The sequence below is a fragment of the Coenobita brevimanus genome, chromosome 108, assembly GCF_032717465.1.
Source record: "Coenobita brevimanus isolate Jiangsu-jjx chromosome 108, ASM3271746v2, whole genome shotgun sequence".
Lineage (NCBI taxonomy): Eukaryota > Metazoa > Arthropoda > Malacostraca > Decapoda > Coenobitidae > Coenobita > Coenobita brevimanus.
Genome location: NC_137061.1, coordinates 4,302,810 through 4,323,110, shown reverse-complemented (window position 1 = coordinate 4,323,110; position 20,301 = coordinate 4,302,810). Strand labels below are relative to the sequence as shown.

The window sequence follows — 20,301 nt, the reverse complement described above, 5'->3', positions numbered from 1 at the left end:
TGAAGGTAATGGAGAGAGTTCTAGGAGCATGATTAGAGAAAAAGTGAATATTGAGGAAATGCAGTTTGGGTTTATGCCAGGCAAAAGGACCACTGATGTCATATTCACTGTTCAGCCTCAGGAAAAATAAAAAGGGATCTGTAATTTGTTGATTTGGAGAAGGCTTTTGACAGAACCCGTAGAGAGGTAGTAAAGTGGGCAGTGAGAAAGCTTGGGATCAAGGAGTGGCTGGTTGGAGTGGTTATGTCTATGTATGTGAGTGCTCACACCCAGATGAAAGTGAATGGAGATTTGAGTGATGAGTTTTCTGTGAATGTTGATGTGCTTCTGGGGTCAGTCTTGAGCTCCTTATTGTTTATGGTGCTTGAAGCCCCCTCATGTGACTTCAGAAATGGTCTCCCATGGGAGATGTATGCCAATGATTTGCTGTTGATTGCAGAGAATGAAAGGAAGACAGAGGAAAGATTTAGGAGGTGGAGGGATGGTATTGGGCACAAGGACATGAAAGTAAATGCATGTAAAACAAAGGTGATTAAACAAAGGGTTGGTGGCAGTGCTGTCATAGAAGGAGGAGAGTGGCCATGTGCAGTTTGCCACATGGGCATGGGAAATAATTTCATCTTGTGCAGTTTTTTTTGACAAATGGGTGCATAAAAGATGTAGTGGTATCAGAGGTAGACTGCAAAAAAAATGCTGATTTCATGTGCGTAAAGCATGTGGAGATTGTCATGTGTGACTGGAATGATCTTGCTGGTGAGAGGCTTGAGTGTGTGGAAGAGTTTTGTTATTTGGGAGACATGTTATATGCTGAAGGTGGGACTGGAGCTAGCTCTGTGACTAGAGTGAGAAATGGTTGGAAGAAGTTCAGGGAGCTTTTGTCTTTCCTGGCATTGAGAGGGCTCTTCCTCTGTGCTAAGGGATCTTTGTTTGCGGCATGTGTTAGAAGTGTAACTTTGTATGGTAGTGAGACCTGGTCATTAAAGGAAGAGGGTATTCATAGGCTCAAACATATAGAAATGACATTGATTAGGTGGATGTGCAGTGCGTCCTGGAATGCAAGGCCTGGAAGTGGCTAGGTTCTCGACTAAAGAGTTAAGAGGAAGGATGGGACTGGAGTGTATTGAAAGAGGAAGGATGGGATTGGAGTGTATTGATGCTTAGTGTGACCTCTGGGATAAGGGACTGAACAGGGAGGCTGCCAAACATCAAGCAGCATGGAGAGCCACCATTAGGTGACAAAGGCCAACGCATGCAAGCATGTTTGAAACTCAATGAATGATATGATCCGTGAGGTACAGTCATAGACTTGTTCCACACCACTGGTAAGGTTTCAGTTATTCACATACTCTTACATACCTCTAACAAACGCTACATTCTGTTCTCTCCACCTCACTTAATCATCTCTACATACACCTCATCAATGCCAGCTGCATTACCTTCTTCAACTGCTTCACAACACTGTGCACTTCTGTCAGTGTCGTGTTTCCTGACATTACAGTTCTTCTTGGTACACCATTAAAACCAGTCATGCACCAGCGTGCTTTCATGCATCAGCCTTTGTCACCTGATGGTGGCTTTCCACACTGCTTAATCTCTGGCAGCTTCCCTATTCAGTTCCTTATCCCTGAGGTCACACTTTATGACTTCATCCAAGGTCTTTTTCAGTCTGCCTCTCACAATCGAACATATATATATATATATATATATATATATATATATATATATATATATATATATATATATATATATATATATATATATATATATATATATATATATATATATATATATATATATATATATATATATATATATATATATATATATATATATATATACACAGGACATATATAATACAGGTATACCTTGATATATGATACCCCTGGATGCAATACCCTGTTTTAATGGTGGGGATAGGAATACCACCATACCCTCCCTGTCATGTGGAGCATTTGGAGTGTCATGGAAGGACAGGTTGACGAATGAAGTGAAGGAACGTTGTGGAGTGGATGTGGATGTGGTTGAGAAGATTAGGAGAAATACACTGAGGTGGTTTGGACATGTGGAGAGAATGGAGAATGAAAGACTGACTAGGAGGGTTTATGTGGGTGAGGTGGAGGGAGGGAGAGGGAGGGGTAGACCGAAGATGAGGTGGAGGGATGGGGTTGAGAGGTATATTAGGGAGGGGGAAGTGAGTTAGGGGGAGGGTAGTCAAATGGTGGGTGACAGAGCGACTTGGAGGCGTTTTGTCTGCGGCCACCCTTTGCGGGATTAGGGCGTCGGGCTATAGATTGATAGAGATCAACAAAAGACAAAGAGAAGAAAAAAGAAAGAGAAGCTTGGATCCAATCAAAGAAACCATCAAAAAAGGAAAAGTCTGAAACAGGTCCGAAGTAAAATGGCACTCGAAAAGCAACAAATTACATCACCAAAAGAAAAAAACAGTGAAGCCATTAAATGCAGAGATAAGATGTTGAAGAGAGTTGAAGAATTTTGCAAAGAACTGTATGCATCAAAGACAGTAGTACCAATAGCTAACTTTTTAGTTGACACAAGTGAAATACTTAAGGTAACACCAGATGAAGTAAATATTTCTCTTTAAAAATATGAAAAGAGGGAAGGCTCTGGGAGAAGATGGAATATTAGCAGATTTACCGTTGGATGCAGGAGCAGATGTACGAAATAGGCTTGCTCCCTTATTTACCCAATGTATAAAACTAAGCAACATTGGGTCTGGTTAGTACTTGGATGGGTGACCGCCTGGGAACACCAAATGCTGTTGGCATAACGTTCTCCCTACGTGTCAAGTGGGGTTGGTGGAGGATTAGTGCCCCTCCCTGTAAAACAATTAACTCTAAGCCTTGGCCACCCCATTTGGGATACATGGCATCTAGCAATGGATGATGAATGAATAAAACAGAAGAAAATTCCCAAAACATGGTGTAGTGCAATAGTTATTCTACTTTATAAAAAAGGTGACTCAAAAGACCTAAGTAGCTATCGACCCATTTGCATGCTATCAGTCATTTACAAACTCTTCACTAAAGTCCTTACAAACAGAATAGCTACAAATTTGGAGGAAAACCAACCTCATGAACAGGCAGGATTCCGAAGCGGATACTCGACTACCGATCATCTACATACAATGAATCAATTAATTGAGAAAACTACAGAATATATAAACCACTGTGCTTAGGTTTGGTGATTACGAAAAGGCTTTCAACTCAGTGGAGCACATAGCAATTATAAATTCATTGCGGGAACAAGGAGTGAATGAGAACATTGTAAAACTGCTCGAAAACATATATAAAGAGGGAACTGCTACAGTTAAATTACATAAGGACTCAGAGAAAATTAAGATTGAGAAGGGCGTGTGTCAGGGAGATACAATTTCACCAAAGTTATTTACAGCATGCCTAGAAAGTATTTTCAGAAAGCTAGACTGGGAAAACAAAGGAGTGAACATAGATGGAGAAAAAAAAGCTAAACCATTTAAGATTTGCAGATGACATTGTCCTAATCTCAGAAAGAGCAGAGACATTAAAAGAAATGGTAAATGACCTGAACAGAGAAAGTCTCAAAGTAGTGCCAAAGATGAACTGGAGTAAAACTAAAGTAATGTTAAATCCTCAAACACCAAAGAGTATCATTAGAATAAGTGGAGAAATTTTTGAAGAAGTCTATCTATCTATCTATCTATTGCCAGACGCCTCAATCCCGTTTGGGGTGGCCACAAACAAATTGCTTCCAAGTTGCCCTGTCCCCCGCCATTGCACTGCCCTGCTCCCAACTCACACACCCCTCTCTCATATACCTCTCCACCCCCTCCCTCCATCTCATCCTCGGCCTCCCCCTCCCTCTTCCCCCCTCCACCTCACTCACATACACTCTCTTCGTCAGTCTTTCACCCTTCATCCTCTCCACATGGCCAAACCAGCCTCAGTGTGTTCCTCATAATGCTTCCTATCACATCCACATCCACACCACAATGCTCCTTTATATCCTCATTCGTCAACCTGTCTCTCCATGTGACTCCACAGGCTCCTCCTAAATAACTCATTTCCACTGCTCTCACTCTTGACTTGTGTCCTTCCAACAACGTCCAAGCTTCACTTCCATACGTTAGAGTTGGTATCACAATACTGTCATGTAGTAACTTTTTCACTTCCATGCTCACTTCCCTGTTTCTTATCACTGCTTTCAAAGAACAAGCAACCTTTCTTCCCTGCTGTACCCTTTCAAGCTCTTCACCCTCCAAACCTCCATCCTTACTCATCACACTAGCCAAGTACTTAAACGTACTCGCATTTTCCAATTCCTCACCATCCAACCTCGCTGTACATTCACTGACTTCACCTCTCTCAAAGACCATCACTTTACTCTTCCCTACATTCACCTTTAAATTCCGTTTCTTGCACACTCTCCCAAACTCATCCACCAAGCCTTGCAGCTCCCCTTCGTCTTCACTCAACAACACAGTATCATCTGCAAACAACAGTACAGGGAGTTTCCAAACACTATCCTCTCTCACCAGGGCCACTCCAACATCCACTACCCTACCTTGTACCTCTTTTATTACCCCATCCATGTACAGATTGAACAGCCATGGAGACATGACACATCCCTGTTTCAACCCAACTTTCAAAGAGAAAAATTCACTTAGTTCACCATCCACACGCACTGCAGCCTTCGCACCATCGTACATACTCTTCACAGCATTCAACAACTTCCCACCTACTCCATATATTCTTAACACTTTCCACAATCCTTGTCTATCCACTCTGTCATATGCTTTCTCCAAATCCATGAAAGCCGCATACAACTTCTTTCCCTTCTCTAGAAACTTTTCCACTAAAGATCTAAGAATGAATATCTGATCTACACAACCTCATCCCTTCCTAAAGCCTCCCTGTTCTTCTCCAACTAATTTCTCTGTTCTTTCTCTAACTCTGTCAATAAGTATCCTACCATACACTTTTCCTATTATACTAAGAAGACAATTGCCCCTATGATTACCACACACTTCTTTTTCCCCTTTTCCTTTGTACAAGGGAATAATTATACCTGACTTCCAATCCTCCAGGACTCTACCTTCCTCCCAAGCCAATCTGCACATCTTCCACATCCATTCTACTACTATCTCTCCCCCATGCTTCAGCATTTCACCACACACTCCATCAATTCCTGGGGCTTTCCCCGATTTAACGTTCTTCATTGCTTCCACAGCTTCTCAAAGAAGTCAAGGGGTACAATTACCTGGGACAAATACTAAAATTAACGAAAGATAATGATAGTGAAATAAAAAGATGCATTACAATTGGATGGAAAGCTTTCGGTAAACATAGGGACATTATGAAAAGTAGCTTGCCAGTATAATTCTAGTATAATTCTAGCTATGACGTATGATTGTTAGACTTGGAATCTGACAGAATCGATGGAAAATAAATTAATTCGTTCTCAGAGAGCACTGGAAAGGTCAATGTTGGGAATATCTTTAAGAGACAGGAAATGATCAACTTGGGTGAGAGAGGAGACTAAAGTCAAAGATATTATAGAAGCTATAAAAGAACAGAAATGGAGGTGGGCAAGCCGTGTAGCAAGAATAAGGGATAATCAGTGGAGCAAGAGGTTGACTGACTGGACACCAAGAGATTGTAAAAGCAGAAGAAAAAAGCCAGACAGGAGGTAGAGGGATGAGATAGAGAAATTTGCAGGGAAAACGTGGCAAAGATTGGCTCAGTCAGGAAATTCGTGGAGAAGGTTTGGGGAGGCCTTTGTTCAGCAGTGGACTTGTAATGGCTGATGATGATATATATATATATATATATATATATATATATATATTTATTTATTTATTTAATATATATTGTGGTAGGTGGGGGCACTCACCATCCATTCACTCAATGTAGTGCTGTTCTTGAGTGTCTGCCCTTTCCTCTCCTCCATCGTTCTTTCCTTCCATCCTTTTCTGTCTTTCTTTCCTTCATTCTTTCCCCGTCCTTCTGCCTAAGGGTGACTTTACACTCCCTCTTCTCTCTTTCTATCCTTCATTCATCCTCTTCCTTCTGCCTATGGGTGACTCTACACTGGGTGACAAGCCAAATGGTTTCCTGTACACCAGGAAACCATTACTTTGCTGGGTGGTAACCATATAACCAAATTTTGGCGCCTGGTGGTTTAGTGGGTGATTATTGTGCTCCAATCGGATTAAGCCAGTGAAGGTTTATATCCAGGGGGTGATTGGGGTTTATTGCTCATGTAATGTCACTCAGGGATGAGTGAGGCTGGTCACTCTCATCGTAAATGTCGGGACCAACTGCCTATCCCCGGGCTCCAACGCTCCTCATGGGACAATGTAGGATTGGATGATGAATGGATGTATATATATATATATATATATATATACAGTATATATATATATATATATATATATATATATATACAGTCTATATAATATAGAGAGAGAGAGAGAGAGAGGTAGATAGATAGATATAGATATAGATATAGATAGGTAAATATATATATATATATATATATATATATATATATATAAAATGATCATTATACTGTTTTGGGGTATTTCTAATTATATTAACCCAATTGTCTTCTCCAAGCAACTGGTATCACTGCTGATTGAAATGGCATGGAGGTTCAGCACTACCCCTCTGTACCCAGCCAGCCCCGTACCCCACACCCTCTCTGCTATTGGTACTGAACTCGTCATATGTCTCAAAGGTAGGTGCTTCTTTAAATCACTTTCATTCAAAATGAAACCTATTTTTGTGCAGCGCTTGCAAGGGTACCTGTCCCTTCGGGTCCTGGGGGGTTCAGCCTGCTTAATGCATTCTTGCCCAAGGTTCCTGTTTGGGAGATTTTGCTGGAAGAGTATGTACTTAGTTTACTTCCCTTTGCCTATCACCTCATCATTCTGAAGTTCATGGGTCCATACCATGGGGTTCCCCCCTTTATTAACTTTAGAGAATGCTTTGTTCCATCCTCATTTTTAGATGATGCGTGCTAAGTAATTAAAACCTTATTTGGGTGGAGATCTACCATTGTATAAGATATAATTTTCCTGGATAACTTTGGCTGTTCATTGAGGACAAATATGCATTATTTGTGCTTTATACTATATATTAAAGACTGAGATGATGATGATAAATAGTTTGTGTATGTGGTGGAGGTAGGAGGATTTGACTGAATGAGAAGTGTAGAGCATTTGACTGAATAACCTACCCTCCTCTCTTCCTATTTCTCCCATCTTTCCTGTCACTTCTTATTGCTTTTCTTTCCTGTACAGTTGGCTTTACATTAAGTGGCAAGCCAAATGGTTTCCTGTAAGTCAAGAAACCATTTACAACACTGGGTGGTAACCATATAACCAACCCATACGTGCTTCCTATGTGTCAACAAGTGGGTTGTTGGAGGGTTAGTGCCCCTTCCCGTAAAACAGATAACTCAGAGTCAAGTGGCCACCCCTTACTTGATTATGGCGTCTGGCAATAGATAGATAGATAGAAGAAGTGTAGAGATTGATGAACAATTAGGAATTTAAAAGTCTGTTTGAACGGCTGGAAGAGGGCTCACTGTAATGATATCACAAAGACACTCTTGAATAAGTATAAATAGTGGTGAGAAGAGTATATGTGAGTGAATTTTAAGGTAGGAGAAGGTGTGGTAGGCGAAGGAGAAGGTCAATAAAGCTGATAAACGTGTGTGTGAGAAAATAAGGTATAGATGGTGAAGAAACTAAGCAGTTGACAGGGGGATGAAATGGATGGGTGAAGTATGCAGTTTCATGCACTTGATGCACTACCATACATCTATCAGTCAATTGGCCAACTTGGAGAAACTCATGTAATAGCCCTTGATATTTCTATAGCTTTTGACAGTGTGTGGTACCATCCTGCTACCCTGACTCCCTTGCTATGGCTTAATGTCATTTGTTCCTCTGATTTCTTCATATCTCAGCGACAGAAAGATAAGAGTTAAAATAGTTCTGGAAGTTTCTTAAAGTGTTTTCTCTTAAATCTGGAGGACTTCTTGCTTGCAGTGATTTCAGTTACTGAGTTGACAGTCTGCAGTCAAAACTGTTTTCTTCAGAATTCTTTGAGTTGATCAGCCAGAATAATATTTTCAATCATGTGAGTGATCCTACTAATGTCTCATGACATGCCCTTGACTTGATCTTGTTCCCTGTTGGTTGCAGGTGTGTATCTGATGTGGAGGTTAACTCATTTGACCCTCTCATCTCTGACCATACTCTGATCACTTTTAGTTTTGATATCCCGAAACCCCCTTCCTTGAAAAGGTCATCAGTTCAGAAACTACAGGAACGTTGACCACCATTCGATGTGTCTTAAAATTGATCAGTATTTAAACTATGTTGATTATTCAGGTCTTTCTTCTGATGATTTGATTGATATATACTGTACAGCAATGAGCTTAGGTCATTTTTTTACTATTATTGTCCTGAGGTAGTAAAGCAGTCATTGAATGTGATAATTTTCCTTGGTATGGTCCATCCGTTAATTCCCTGCATAGACAGTGTAGAAAGGCAGAACGTAAGTGGTGCTTGCAACGGACTTTATTAACTCGTTTACATTATGTTCATGCGAGAAGAGCAGTTGTTCACGCTGTAAAACCCCAAAAGGTATTATCAAAACAAAGTTGATTCATGTGGTGGTGAAGAAAAAAAAAAACTGTCTGCAGTTGTGAACAATTTGGTTGGTTGGAGGAATGTAATTGTTAAACCAACTTCATTTTGTACAACTAAGATATCTTGCAGAAGAAATTTTTTAGACAGCAGTTCTTCATGTGAATTGTACTCAGTTGACATCCAATCATGGTGCATAGAGGGTCATTTGCCTTCAACATTTCATCCTGTGGATGTAAATAAAGTCAAATGATACTTAAGAGAACTTAAAACGTTTTGCCCACTTGATCCCTGTAACAACTGCCTGATGTGTACGAGCATGCAGTAGACTTTATCTGCAACATAATGAATAGATGTTTCTTAGAAAGCAGTGTTGTGCAGTCAGAAAAATGTGCCTTGCTTAGGCCTCTACTCAAGAAACCCAGCCTTGATGTAGAGAGTATGACGAATTATCATCCTGTCTCTAACCTGTAGTTCTTATCCAAGATTATTGAGTGGGCTATACTTGATCAATTCTTACCACTACTGGAACATAACAGAGTTATTCCTGTTGTTCAGTCAGCATACAGAAAATACCATTCAACTGAAACTGCGTTAACAAGGATTCATAGTGACTTAATGGCAAACACCTGTAGTCGGTCGTCCTCTCTCCTAGTTCTGCTGGATCTGTCTGCAGCTTTTAACACAGTAGATCATAAACCATTGTTGGGTGATCTGGATTTTTTTGGTGTTCATGACAGTGCTCTTTTGCTTCATAAGTTGTATCTGTCAGACAGATCTGAGAGAGTAGTTGTTGATTATGCCAGCTTAGATTCTGCTCCCCTTCTGTTTGGAATCCCTCAAGGATCACTTTTGGGTCCAATTCTATTTACAGTCTACATGAGTAATTTGTTGTCTGTACTTGATGCTCAGAACATGTCCTATCATTTTTATGCCGATGACAATCAGCTGTATGTTAAGATGTCAGATATTAATGATACCAAAACTATCCTTGAATCTCTAATGTCTGAAATTAAGATTTGGATGGCAGGGAGGAAATTTAAGCCAAATGATGGTCAAACCAAGATCATCATCATCGGAGGAAGCAGTAGGGGTAACGACACTGATAATGCCCTGGCTTCGAACATTGGTATGTCACAGCTTCATCGAACCAGTTCTCTTCGAAATATGGGTGTTTAATTCAAAGTAAAGTTACAAAGAATATATTAACCCCTTCTTTACCGGAAATGTGTTTTGATGTACCCCTGTACATTGCCTGTAAACACCCGTGAGACACCGGAACCGCTACTGTGGTGCACTGGTGCACCATCTAATGAATGGCGATATATGGGCCTTAGGGTAGCCCGGTAAGGCTGTTTCTGAGGACCTCGTGATAGCAACAGCTCTGTGTTTTGACAACAAAGACTGTGACGAAGTTCTGACGAATTCTGACATCATAAGATACGTCATGACTGAGTTGTGGTGGCACCCATGGCTTGTTCACTCATCTGTGTTGTAACCTTTTTTAGACCAATCATTATTTTATTTATAATCTCTACTACAGATATCGTACTATATTTTCTGCTAACATATGGCAAAATTTACATCCCTTGGCCTGCCTTAGTTAGTCAGTTACCACGCATTTGATCATGAGAGAGGGTGTACAGGATATTTTACTCTCATGGCATCTGTGGCGGATTTCGATAGTGACGAGTTTATTCCTCATGAAGATACTTATTTAGATGTATCAGATGATGTTGGAGTGGCCCTGGTGAGAGAGGGTAGTGTTTGGAAACTCCCTGTACTGTTGTTTGCAGATGATACTGTGTTGTTAAGTGAAGACAGGGGAGCTGCAAGGCTTGGTGGATGAGTTTGGGAGAATGTGTAAGAAACGGAATCTAAAGGTGAATGTAGGGAGGAGTAAAGCGATGGTCTTTGAGAGAGGTGAAGTCAGTGAATGTACATTGAGGTTGGATGGTGAGGAAATGGAAAATGTGAGTACGTTCAAGTACATGGGTAATGTGATGAGTAAGGATGGAAGTTTGGAAGGTGAAGTGCTTGAAAGGTTACAACAAGGAAGAATGGTTGCTGATTCCTTGAAAGCATTGATAAGAAACAGGGAAGTGAGCATGGAAGTGAAAAAGTTACTACATGACAATATTGTGATACCATCTGTAACGTATGGAAGTGAAGCTTGGACATTGTTGGAGGGACACAAGTCAAGAGTGAGAGCAGTGGAAATGAGTTATTTAGGAGGAGCCTGTGGAGTCGCATGGAGAGACAGGCTGACAAATGAAGATATAAAGGAGCGTTGTGGTGTGGATGTGGATGTGATAGGAAGCGTTAGGTGGAACACACTGAGGCGATTTGGCCATGTGGAGAGAATGTAGAGAGAGAGACTGATGAGGAGAGTGTATGTGAGTGAGGTGGAGGGGGGGAGAGGAGGGGGAGGCTGAGGATGAGATGGAGGGATGGAGTGAAGATGTATATGAGAGAGAGGGGTGTGGGTTGGGAGCAGGGCAGTGAAATAAATGGCGGGGGACAGGGCGACATGGAGGCGATTTGTTTGTGGCCACCCCGTACGGGATTAAGGCATCTGGCAATGGATGGATGGTATATTCCAGTTTCGATTCGATTAATGTCCATGTGCCACAAGGATCAGTTCTGGCTCCAACCCTGTTCCTAATTCACATAAATGATCTCTTATCCGTCACTCATTATCCCATCCATTCATATGCAGGTGATCAATACTTCACAGTTCATTCACACTTAACCCGCCCCATCCCAACATTTTCTGGGCAGTGGTATGCCCCAGTCCCGACATTTTTGGATCTTTCCCCCCCCCCCCCTCAAACATCCGCTTTTGGTGAGAAACATCGAAAATTCATAGAGAAATCGCTCACCTGAGGTTTAAAATACTCATTCCAGGTAGGAGTACCTCCTTACCTTACAGGGTTTTCTATCAGGCTGGCTGCAAAGAAAACGAGTTCAATGGGAGGATAACTATTCTACACCACTCACAAACGGTATTTATTTATTTATTTGGTACGAATTTATATGTAGTACGAGAGTATATTGGTTTTCAAACGGTAATATAGGCATTATAAGCATTGTTTCACTCACTAAATCATCGCCATTCCTGACCTGTTTTTGCCACATTACCTGATCATCATTTCTAACTGTTTTTTCCTCTAATGTGTTTGTCCTCCACATTGTCATCGATTGGGGAATCACTCTGGCCCTGATTTTCGTACCGTGGCATGACATGGCTTTACTGGCCAGGTCACTGATAACAGGTGAATTGCTGAGAAAAGGTCATGCAGGGGGGGGAGGAGGTCATGCTGGGTAAGGCATTGTCCCTGCCTGGCATCTTGTAGAGGAAGGTGTCCCATGTATACGTGCCAAAAATCACTTGCGAAAATTGAAAATTGTGCAAATTAGGGACCTTGCAATGTCCTTGCAATGTTGCCGTGTTAATTTACGTCTCCGGGATATGAGTGCACATCATGTGAGGACGTGAATTCACGTCTCCGGGACGCGGCGGGTTAAACACCCATTCACAAAGTTCAGTATCTCTAACTCACATTCAGTATAGCAGTCTCCATAAATTACGACATATCTAAGATCACTGAATGGGGACAAACTAACATTGTCTCATTTAATGCTAGTAAAACCAAATCTAGACAGTTTGCTAATAGACAGATTTTGCCTAATTCTTGTGTTACCTTCAATGCTACTAATATTGCTATCTCTAAACATATTGAAATTCTCGTTGTTTCACATAACAGTGCCCTCTTCTGGACCTCTCATGTTAATTCATTTGCTAAAACTGCTTCAAAGAAACTTGGATTATAGTACAGAGTCCGTTACTTCTTCACTGACGAGCAGCTGGCTATAATTTATAAGGGTCATGTGCTCTTAGCTAGAATATTGCTCATCCTTGTGGAATGGATGTGGAAAGGTTGCACTAAAAAATCTAGACAAAATTCAGAACAAAGCTGTTAAAATTATTAATGACTCTACCATTACAAGTGAACTACCTCCCCCTACAAGTAAGAAGGAATGTTGCCTCCCTTGTATTATTTTACAGTTACTTTTATGGTAAATGCTCAGACGAAGTTGCATCCATTGCACCACCTCTTCATGCTTTCCCCCATGCTACATGGGCATCTGGTAAAACTCATGACTGGACTGTCACTCTGCCATATTGCAAAACTTCTGCCTATCAGAATTCTTTTATTACCTGAACTGCATATGTTTGGAACTTGCTTCCCCAGAGTGATTTCCCTCCAAACTTCAGCCTACAGTTGTTCAAGTCTAACTGCTACAGGTTTATTTGATTGGAGGACACCCATAATTTAGTGTACGGATTGTTTTTTTTCCATTCATTTGTTTTTTGTTCCTCTGTTCTGTTATAAAAAGGGGGGGAGGATCCCTTTTTTCCACTCATTAGTCAATGGAATGACTTTGTCCCATTGATGTGTGTGAAGCACGTTTACAAGGTCTAATAAAAAAAGTATCCAGCCATTAGTTGTTGGGGGGGAAGGAATCCTTACTGAGTTCAGACTTTAATCCCCTTCAAAGTATCTGCCTTGGGACTCGACACCCTTAAACCAGTGGTCCTTCCATTGCTGAAAACATTTTGCAAATTCAGTTTATGGGATCACCAACAAGATCTTTGTTGCATTTTTCTATATTTGTGTCCTCAAATCTCAAACTCTTCAGTGGCATCTTCAGTTTAGGAAATACAGTAGTCGAAAGTTGCAGGGAGCCATGTAAGGAGAGCAGGGAGCCTGCCAAACTTGTGTGATCCTGTGTTTGGCCAAATAATCCACAAGAGACGAGAGTTGTGGGAGGCAGAGGACTGGCAGCTCCACCACGACAGTGTTTCAGCTCACTCATCCCATCTCATCCAGGGTTTTTTGCCCAAATGCAGGATTACACAGGTCCAGCAGGGTCCCTGCTCAACTGGCATAACGCCATGGAAGTTTTGGCTTTTTCATAAATCAAAGATTTACAAGAGGATGAGAAAAAGTCAGAGTATAAGAGAGAAGTGGAGGAACGATTGGGCAAATATGAATTGGAGCAGATGGGAGACGTGGAAGGTGTGTTTAGGATATTTACAGAAGAAATATGTGCAGCATGTGAGGTGGTGTGTGGAAGGAAGAGAAGACGGAGGGGGTGCAAGGAACAGCGTGGTGGACTGAAGAGGTGAGACAGGCTGTGACACAAAAGAAGAAAGCATACAATGAATGGATGAAAAATAGGGGCGTGGAAGAAGTTGAGAGGCGGAAGAGAGAGTTATATGTAGAAAGAAAGAGAGAGATGAAAAGATTAGTAAGAGAGAGTAAGAAGAGAGTGCATGAGGAATTTGGAAGGAATTTGAGTGTAAAGTGGAGGGACTGTAAGAAAATGTTCTGGAAAGAGGTGAAAAGAGTAAGACAGGGTGAAAGTGAAGTTAGCTTGGGAGTGAAAGATAAAAATGGTAGATTACTAGTGGAGAAGGGAGAAAAAGTGAGCAGATGGAGAGAACACTTTAAGGAATTGTTGAACATAGAGGATGGAAGTAATGCGAGTATAAGTAGCTGGGGAATGGCTGGGAGAAGGAGGGAGGTGAGAAGACAGGAAGATATCAGTAGGATAAAAGTTGTGGAAGCAATGAAGAAAGTTAAATCGGGGAAAGCCCCAGGAATTGATGTAGTGTGTGGTGAAATGCTGAAGCATGGGGGAGAGATAGTAGTAGAATGGATGTGGAAGATGTGCAGATTGGCCTGGGAGGAAGGTAGAGTCCCGGAGGATTGGAAGTCAGGTATAATTATTCCCTTGTATAAAGGAAAAGGGGAAAAAGAAGTGTGTGGTAATCATAGGGGCATTTGTCTTCTTAGTATACTGTAATAGGAAAAGTGTATGGTAGGATACTTATTGACAGAGTTAGAGAAAGAACAGAGAAATTAGTTGGAGAAGAACAGGGAGGCTTTAGGAAGGGAAGAGGTTGTGTAGATCAGATATTCATTCTTAGATCTTTTGTGGAAAAGTTTCTAGAGAAGGGAAAGAAGTTGTATGTGGCTTTCATGGATTTGGAGAATGCATATGACAGAGTGGATAGACAAGGATTGTGGAAAGTGTTAAGAATATATGGAGTAGATGGGAAGTTGTTGAATGCTGTGAAGAGTATGTACGATGGTGCGAAGGCTGCAGTGCGTGTGGATGGTGAACTAAGTGAATTTTTCTCTTTGAAAGTTGGGTTGAAACAGGGATGTGTCATGTCTCCATGGTTGTTCAATCTGTACATGGATGGGGTAATAAAAGAGGTACAAGGTAGGGTAGTGGATGTTGCAGTGGCCCTGGTGAGAGAGGATAGTGTTTGGAAACTCCCTGTACTGTTGTTTGCAGATGATACCGTGTTGTTGAGTGAAGACGAAGGGGAGCTGCAAGGCTTGGTGGATGAGTTTGGGAGAGTGTGTAAGAAACGGAATCTAAAGGTGAATGTAGGGAAGAGTAAAGTGATGGTCTTTGCGAGAGGTGAAGTCAGTGAATGTACGGCGAGGTTGGATGGTGAGGAATTGGAAAATGTGAGTACGTTTAAGTACTTGGGTGGTGTGATGAGTAAGGATGGATGAAGTGCTTGAAAGGGTACAGCAGGGAAGAAAGGTTGCTGGTTCTTTGAAAGCAGTGATAAGAAACAGGGAAGTGAGCATGGAAGTGAAAAGTTACTACTGTACATGACAGTACTGTATTGTGATACCAACTCTAACGTATGGAAGTGAAGCTTGAACATTGCTGGAAGGACACAAGTCAAGAGTGAGAGCAGTGGAAATGAGTTATTTAAGAGGAGCCTGTGGAGTCACATGGAGAGACAGGCTGACGAATGAGGATATAAAGGAGCATTGTGGTGTGGATGTGGATGTGATAGGAAGCGTTATGAGGAACACACTGAGATGGTTTGGCCATGTTGAGTGAATGGAGGGTGAAAGACTGACGAAGAGAGTGTATGTGAGTGAGGTGGAGGGGGGAAAGAGGGAGGGGGAGGCCGAGTATGAGATGGAGGGATGGGGTGGAGAGGTATATGAGAGAGGTGGGTTTGAGTTGGGAGCAGGGCAGTGAAATGGCGGGGGACAGGGCGACTTGGAGGCGATTTGTTTGTGGCCACCCCGAACGGGATTGAGGCGTCTGGCAATAGATAGATAGATAGAAAGATGCTGCTGAAAGGTCTGAGATTTGAGCACACAAATGAGATTAAGACAAATGTGACAAAGATCTTGCATTCAGTCCAAAAAACTGACTCTGCAGAATGTTTCCAGTAAATGGAAGGACTGCTTAGCTAAGTGTGTTGAGTCCCAAGGGGCATACTTTGAAGGAGGTTAAAGTCTGAACTCAGTAAGTAAGCTCCCCCTCCCTCTTACCACCACCAGCAACTGCTAAAGACTGGATACTTTTCGATCACACCTCATACTGTAGAGGGAAGAAATGCAAACGGATCCAAATGAAAGAGGAAGGGGAGGGAGGGAACAGATGAGGTGAAGTGGAGTCAAGATTTTGAAGACTTGATTGATGATTCAGTGATGTGCCTGGCTCATTTGACTTAGCACAATGTTTTATAGTTTTCCTACTTTTGTTCTATCTCCCTACGTGTCAAGTGGGGTTGGTGGAGGATTAGTGCCCCTCCCTGTAAAACAATTAACTCTAAGCCCTTGGCCACCCCGTTTGGGATACATGGCATCTGGCAATGAATGAATGATGAATGAATACTTTGTTTCTGAATCCTACCTTATCACAACTTTTGTTGGGAAAAAGGATGATGATGATGATATGAAGTTATTTATCTTTGGCAGACTCAGGGCCATCTACAGTCGTTAGGCTGATGAGAGAGCTTCCATCACCTTGGATCAAGGCTGTGGTGGGGGCTGTTATTTTCCAGGAGGTCACCCAATCACCAAATGTAGCACTGATCCTCAGCAACTTAGTAAGTGATGTGTATTTGGGTTTGTTTCATTTGTGGCATTGCGATTGTTTTCCGTCTGTCTGTTGCCAGATGGCTCAGTCCCGCAAGTGTCTTCTGCTTTTTTATTTATTTTCATATATTTTTATTTTATTTTTTAAAAATCTTTGGGTGGTGTTTAACCACCCCGTGCCATTGCCGTTTTAAAATGGCATTATGCAACTGCGCGCTCAGTGCCAGTGCCATTTTAAAATGTCATATTTTCAAAAAATCATGGAGAGTGCAATTTTCAAACTAGGTTTGCAAAAATTGGTGAGGATGTACATCAACTCTTCCACCACCTTTCCTTAGGCACTCAAGCCTATACACGCACGTATTGAGTCATCGCCCTTGCTCAGCCTCACTCTACTTGTACCACTCATACTGTTCAGCCATGTTTCACCGCGGTCTCTCAGACAATGAGATTCAGGAGCTCCTGAAGGTGCCCTACACTGGCGAAAGTGACGTTGACGACAACATGCATGATACGGAGTATGTGCAACCGGAAGAGGAAAGTACTAGTGAGGAGGAAATACCCACACCATGGAAATCCAGGTATGTGGGGTATGCTAGTACCCGAGGGATGCAACCATCAGCCCATCGTCGCCTAGCCCTACGTGATGATGAGGAGGATTCAGATGAGGAAGGTGAGGCTTCTAGTATTCCTGGGTGGCTGAGAAAGCCAAGGATTTCCCCACGTGGGGTTGTAAGTGTTAGGAGGAAGAGAGGGAGATCTGGAAATATTCCACTGGCTGGGGACATTGGTGAGTCATCTTGCCCACGCTATCCCTTGCACCAACGTGACCCAGCCGGCCCTAGCACTTCAGGACGAAGTGTTCCCCCATTCCCCACACCCAGCACATGCACAGAAAGTGTTCCCCAATTCCCCATACCCAGCACATCTCGTGAAAGTGTTCCTCCTTTTGTTACATTTCCCAGCACATCGAGGGAAAATGTTCCCCAATTCCCCACACTTCCCAGCACCTCCAGTGAGACTTTTCCCTCCTTCCCCACACTTCCCCACAGCCCTTGGATGAGGGAGGTGATGAGGAGGAACTGACGTGGGAGTGACTATTCCAGATATACACCCGTTCACATACGAGCATGTTGCTGGGTGTACTGTACCTGAACTAACCCCATTTTCAAGTAGGCTGGATTTCTTTAGAAATTTCTTTACTGTGGACTTTGTATTGAGAATTGTAGCCCTTACAAATGCCTTTGCTGCCTTTAAGAGTGCAGGGGCAACACAGACACCACATAGCCAGTTGTTTGAGGTGGACTTGAGCCTAAAAGAGATGTATGTGCTCCTAGGCTTTGCACTTTTGATGGTGATTTTGAAAAAGAACCAGCTCCTCTCCTACTGGACCGTAGATCCACTAATGGAAACACCTATCTTTGGGAAAGTAATGGGGAGGAATCGGTTCCAATACATCCTGAGCAGACTGCATTTTTTTTTGACCTACTTGACCCTGCAGATGCAAACAACACGGACAGGATGAGAAGGATATGTGTGGTTTTCGATGACCTACGTGAGAAATTTCGTACCTCCTTTTCTCCCTGCAGAGACCTCGTCATAGATGAGAGTCTTGTACTATGGAGAGGTAATATTGCCTTCAGGCAATATATCCCCAGCAAAAGGCACAGGTTTGGTTTCAAAATCTTTGTGATGTGCGACTGTAAGACTGGGTGTGTGCAGGACATAGTCCTGTACACAGATGTTCAGACAGACATCGTTGAAGATTGAACCTGGGTCTGTCTGGGGCTGTGGTGAAGATGATGATCGATGAGTACCTTCATCATGGGCACATCCTGTACCTGGACAACTGGTACACAAGCCCCCTTCTGGCCAGGTACCTTCACCTTCAGGAGACAGGTCTGTGTGGCACTGTGAAAAAGAGCTGCAGGCATATGGTGAAGGTGGGGAGGAAGCTGCAAAGGAACGAAGTTGCCTTTTACAAGGCCAAAAACATCCGTGCAACAGCCTGGTATCACAATAGAGAAGTCTTCGTCCTCTCATCTGTACACAGGCCACTTGTACACCACACCGACAGCATCGACTACAGGACAGAAGGGCGGCATCACGTCTGGAACAGAACCTGTCCTGGTCTACAGTGTTAATTGCGACAGGTAGATCAGTCGGACGCAATGATTTCCAGCGTGCATTGTGCCAGGCCTACGATGAAGTGGTACAAGAACCTATTCTTCCACCTCCTCGACATCACAGTCCTAAATGCTAATCTGCTCCACACTCAGGTAACCGGCGTAAACGAGACCTTTGAGGGCTATGTTCATGAGCTGGTGCAGGAAATACTGGGGGAATACTGAGAGGAAAGGACTGCTGCTCGCCACCGCCGCACCGCTGCAACACCTATCCACCTCACCGGTCGCAACTTCCCCATGATCATCCCTCCCACTGAGACTCCTCAGAATCCGCAACGAAGGTGTCGTGTGTGCAAATAGCACTGCAAGGCCACGTACTCAGCGAAAGGACTCTGGGTATATGTGTGCACAATGCAACATTGGTCTGTGCATCTATCCTTGCTTTGAGGAGTACCACACTCTTCAAAACTGTTAAGACAGTGAAAGACTCTTGTAAATATTTTCTCATAAGTGTAGGGACTGTATGTAGTGAAGTAATGTTGGGATCATAAGTGTAAGATGATGTATTCACAGTGAGACACTCAGAAATACTCTTACAGTGTCTGTGTACATTGAAGGCATGTTGTAAATAATTTACCGTAAGTATAAGTGCATTACTTAGTGAAGTAAAGTTGTACGTAAGTTACTGTAAATGTAAGATGAAGGATGCACAGTGAGAGAGATACGTGACAGGTGTTGCAGTACTAAGTGATATATATGGGAAAAAAATAAAGTTTACTGCATGAAATCAGGTGAAAAAAAAAAAAATTATTCGTATGAAGTGAACTGAAAAGTGTAAAAAACATTACTAGACCTTCCCAGAGTAACATTGGCCAGAATACTTGAGTTTACCTTCATAGAAAACGAGGTTTTCTCCCACCTTCGCTGCAGGCCGTCTGGGAAACCACACGTGAGGGGCTGACCGGGGACTTCCAGAAAACGCACTTGTAGCCTCTGGTGAGTCCTTTAACCCCTAAACCTTGATTTGCGTGTCTCACGGTCATATTCGCGCGCCGACAGACTCTCTAAAAATATTTACCCAAAATCAGTTATTAGTCCTAGAATATTAAAATTACAGATGCATATGGCACATACCTTCAGCTTTCTCCTGGGATGTTTGTTGAGCCTTCATCGAGTACCGTAGGACTTGTGGAGACCTGTGAAGCTGGGTAACGAAGTCTTCACTTTACACTTCCCGACAACCTGTAATATGATTACCACAGCCTGATATTATCACTAGAAACACTATTCTATGATTCTCAAATAGTTTGGAATCCATACTTTAAAAAAAAAAAAAAAAAAAAAAAAAAAAAAAAAAAAACACTGTGCAAGCAATGAAAATTACGAGTGCGTATGACTTTCCCAATTGCGCTCTTTCACCGCTGGTGTTCTGTCATTTATTATTCATAAAAACACTCACACTTTATATTTCTATTACTATATAACACTTATATATATCTGCAGTCTTTATCCATAAGTTTCCTCAGTAATAGTAGTTTATTGTCACTGTAGGCATTCAGTTTCTCTTTCAGTAAAATACGTAGCATTC

At 42.2% G+C, this 20,301-nt stretch overlaps 1 protein-coding gene across 1 annotated transcript in view; it reads left to right on the top strand.

Moving 5' to 3' along the window:
- LOC145416939 (uncharacterized) overlaps positions 1–20,301 on the top strand; it is a 194,041-nt gene that overhangs the window by 92,784 nt on the left and 80,956 nt on the right. The window contains exons 15-16 of the mRNA XM_080285794.1: positions 6,615–6,735; positions 16,468–16,598. Of these exons, the coding sequence (XP_080141920.1) occupies positions 6,615–6,735; positions 16,468–16,598 (252 nt within the window). The remainder of the gene's footprint in view (positions 1–6,614; positions 6,736–16,467; positions 16,599–20,301) is intronic.